This window comes from Corvus brachyrhynchos, unplaced genomic scaffold (assembly GCF_000691975.1).
Source record: "Corvus brachyrhynchos isolate BGI_N302 unplaced genomic scaffold, ASM69197v1 scaffold787, whole genome shotgun sequence".
Classification (NCBI taxonomy): Eukaryota; Metazoa; Chordata; class Aves; order Passeriformes; family Corvidae; genus Corvus; species Corvus brachyrhynchos.
Window position 1 is genome coordinate 182243 of NW_008239142.1, and position 4639 is coordinate 186881.

At 34.3% G+C, this 4639-nt stretch overlaps 1 protein-coding gene across 1 annotated transcript in view; it reads left to right on the plus strand.

The window, feature by feature from the left end:
- Positions 1 to 4639, plus strand: part of INTS3 (integrator complex subunit 3) — a 44214-nt gene that overhangs the window by 14643 nt on the left and 24932 nt on the right. The window contains exon 11 of the mRNA XM_017740045.1: positions 799 to 865. Within this exon, the coding sequence (XP_017595534.1) occupies positions 799 to 865 (67 nt within the window). The remainder of the gene's footprint in view (positions 1 to 798; positions 866 to 4639) is intronic.

Consider the following 4639-nt stretch of genomic DNA (forward strand, 5'->3'; position numbering starts at 1 on the left):
GGAGCCGCTCATCCCACGGGAAGCCCCTCGGAGCGAGCCGCGCTCACGCCTTTCCGGAGCTGCAGGAACGGGGCCTCTTCCGTGTTCCCGGAGCCGGGACTGACGCCCGTGGAGCAGGAATTCTGTCCCCCGGTGGGAATTCTGTCCCCCGGCAGGGTCGGGACGCGGAGTGGGAAGTGCCAGCAGGGAGGGGAGGGGAGGGCCGGAGCGCTCCGGGTGCACTGCCAGCACGGAGCAGCTGGAAAAGCTCTGGAAAAGGTCTCCCTGGAAAAGGCATCCCTGGAAAAGGCATCCCTGGAAAAGGTGTCCCGTGTCCCCTGGGCTGCTCCTCCCCTGCGGGGCCCCTCTGACTCCCACTGCCATCCCATTGTTTGGACCTGCCGGTTTTCCATGGTTTTCCGTGTTCTCCACGCTCCAGCCCCACTCCCAGGGACCCACCCAGCCCTCATTCCCGAGCCCGGAATTCTCCCAGGTGTTGTTTCCCCTCCGGAGCCGCAGCCGCCGCCACCGATGTTTCCCATTCCCGCTGCTGATTCCCAGCCCTTCCCAGAGGGATCGCTGCTGCCTGCGCAGCTCCGCCGGGCTTCTCCCGATGCTCTTCCAGCACATTCCCAGGGAATCCCTCGGGAAGCTCCGGAGCCGCAGGAGCGGGGTCTCTGCCATGTTCCCAGGGAATGTGCTGGATCCCGGGGGCAGGAAGGGGGGCTCGGATCCCGGCGGGAGCAGGGATGGGAGCGGATCCCAGCAGATTTCCCGCTGCTCCATCCAGCTGCTTTTCCTTCCCCGTGCCTTTTCCAGGTGGGGATGTGACTGCCAAGAACATCTGGCTGGCGGAGAACGTCCTGGAGATCCTGACGGAGCAAAGGTACGGCCGGGAATCGCCGGGATCCAGCCGAGTGTGGACATTCCCAAAGCAGCAATTCCCAGCTCTTGGCAGGAAGAACCCTCCCAAATCCTCCCCAAAGAATCCCAAAGGATCCCGGAGAAAGAATCCCGAATCTCAAAGAAAGAATCCCGAATCCCAGAGAAAGAATCCCAGATCCTCCCCAAAGAATCCGAAAGAAAGAATCCTAGAGAAAGAATCCCAAATCCCAAAGAAAGAATCCCAAATCCCTGTGCGGGGCTCCAGGGAGCTCACGCAGCTCCAGGATCAGCATCCCGGGAATGTTTCCTTCCCAAACTTCCCGAGCCGCGGGGGGAGGTTTTCCTTTGGGAGCAGCACACGGAGCCGATGGCTCCAGGAATTTCCTGCTCCCGCTGGAATCCTGCCGGGCTCGGCCATCTGGGAAGCTCATCCCGGGCTCGGCGGAGCCGCAGGATTCCCACGGAAGGGCTTGGGAACGGCTCTGGAGTAGCAGAGAATTCCCAAAAATCCAGCCCTGCCCGGGTGATGGTTGGGTGCTTCCAAGGGAAAGCAGCCTGGAATTCCGGGATATTTGGGGTTACTTCCCGGGATTCGTGGTTTAGGAAGCTGGAGGTTGGGATATCGATATCTTTATCAGTGATGGCCTTATCAATATTTTAATCAATTTTCTCTTTATTAAATGTATCAATAATAGCTCCAGGAAATTCAAATCATTGAGATCTCTATCAATATTTTAAATCAGTTTTGTCTTTATTAAATTTATCAATAATACATCCAGGAAATTTAAGTCGTTGATATCTCTATCAATAATTTTTAATCAATATTCTAATCAATTTTATCGTTAATAATCAATAATAGCTCTAGGAAATTTAAATCAATTCTACCTCTATCAACATTTTTAATCAATATTTTAATCATTTTTATCTTTATTACATTTATCAATAATAGCTCTAGGAAATTTAAATCATTGATATCTCTATCAATAATTTTTAATCAATATTCTAATCAATTTTATCGTTAATAATCAATAATAGCTCTAGGAAATTTAAATCAATTCTACCTCTATCAACATTTTTAATCAATATTTTAATCATTTTTATCTTTATTACATTTATCAATAATAGCTCTAGGAAATTTAAGTCATTGATATCTCTATCAGTATTTTTAATCAATATTTTAATCAATTTTATCTTTATTAAATTTATCAATAATACATCCAGGAAATTTAAAGCGTTGCTATATCTATCAATAGTTTTTAATCAATACTTGAATCAATTTTATGGTTATTAATAATAGCTCTAGGAAATTTAAATCAATTCTATCTCTATCAATATTTTTAATCAATATTTTTAATCAATTTTATCTTTATTAAATTTATCAATAATACATACAGAAAATTTAAATCGTTGATGTATTTTTCAATAATTTTTAATCAATACTTGAATCAATTTTATCGTTATTAATCAATAATAGCTCTAGGAAATTTAAATCAATTCTATCTCTAGCAATATTTTTAATCAATATTTTTAATCAATTTTATCTTTATTAAATTTATCAATAATACATCCAGGAAATTTAAATCGTTGCTGTATCTATCAATAATTTTTAATCAATACTTGAATCAATTTTATCGTTATTAATCAATAATAGCTCTAGGAAATTTAAATCAATTCTATCTCTATCAATATTTTTAATCAATATTTTAATCAATTTTATCTTTATTAAATTTATCAATAATACATCCAGGAAATTTAAATCAATTCTATCTCTATCAATTCTTTTTAATCAATATTTTAATTATCTCTTTATTAAAGGTATCAATAATACCTCCAGGAAATTTAAATCATTGATATCTCTATCAATTCTTTTTAATCAATATTCTAATCAATTATCTCATTAAATTTATCAATAATAGCTCTAGGAAATTTAAATCATTGATATCTCTATCAATTTTTTTTAATCAATATTTTAATCAATTACATATTGATTAAGGGTATCTTTAGCAATATTTTTATAAATATTTAAATTAATGGTATCTTTACTGATTTTTTAAATCAGTATTTTAATCTATTCTTGATTAATGATATCTTTATTAGTATGCTTATCAATATTTTAATCAATTACACCTTTATCAATAATACCTTTATAAGTATTTAAATCAATGATATCTTCATCAGTGATATTTTTATCAATTTTTTAATCAATTATATATTCATTATTAATATTTTAATGATATCTTTATCAATAATATCTTTATAAGTATTTAAATCAATGATACCTTTATCAATCATATCTTTATCAATGTTTTAATCAATTATATCTTTATTAGTGATATCTTTATCAATGATATCTCTATAAAATTAAAATCAATGACATCTTTATTGATTATATTTTTATCAATATTTCAATCAATTGCATGTTTATTAGTGATATCTTTATTAGTGATATCTTTATTAGTGATACCTTTATTAGTGATATCCTTATCAATAATATTTATCATTATCTTTATAAATCTTTAAATCAATGATACCTTTATCAATCATATCTTTATCAATATTTTAATCAATTACATCTTTATCAGTGATATCTTTATCAATAATATTTTTACAAATGTTTCAATCAATGATGTCTTTATCAGTGATATCTTTATCAATCTTTTAATCAATTCTATCTTTATTAATAAATATCTTTATTAAAGTACATTTACCAATAATATCTCTATAAAATTTAAATTAATGACATCTTTATCAATATTGTAATCAATTACGTATTTATCAGTATCTTTATCAATAATATCTTTATCAATAATATCTTTATCAATAATATCTTTATCAGTAAGATGTTTATCAATATCTTTATCAATAATATCTTTATAAATATTTAAATCCATGATCTCTTTATCAATGATATCTTTATCAGTATTTTAATCAATGACATCTTTATCAATGATATATTTATTAATGATATCTTAATATCTCTATAAATATTTAAATCAATTCTATTTTTATCGATTTTTTATCAATATCTTCCTCAGCGATGTCCTTATTAATGATAATTTAATTAGTATCTTCATTAATAATACATTTCTCAATGCCTATCGGTTCTATATTTACCGCTAATATCGTTATCACGATATTAATTATCATTATTGCTTTATTAATTATCGTTATCATTATATTAATTAGTTATCATTATCACAGTGCTAATTAGTTATCGTTATCACTATATTAATTAATTATCATTATCACGATACTTTAGTTATCATTATCACGATATTAATTAATTCTCATTATCACTATATTAACTTTTACCATTATCGTGATACTAATTAATTATCATCGCGATAGTAATTAATTAGTTATCGTTAACTAATCGTTAATTAGTTATCGCGGTACTAATTAATTAATTTGTATCGCATTAGTAATTAATGTCGTTATCACTGAATTAATTATCATTATCACGATACGAATTAATTAATTACTATCGTGATAGCAATTAATTAGTTATCGTTATCACTGTATTAATTATCATTATCGCGATACTAATTAATTACTATCGCGATATTAGTTAATGAATTACCGTTATCACGATATCAGTTTATCAATTAACATCGGTATCACTTGATACCTTTAGGGTTCATTACCTTTATCAATTTCAAGCCATCCCCGTTCGTTATCGCAGTAATTGATTTTCCAATTAGCGGTTCTGTTAATTACCCCCTCCCTCCGCAGGTGCCCGGTTCCCGCCCCCCCCCCCCCCTTCCCCGCGCCCCCT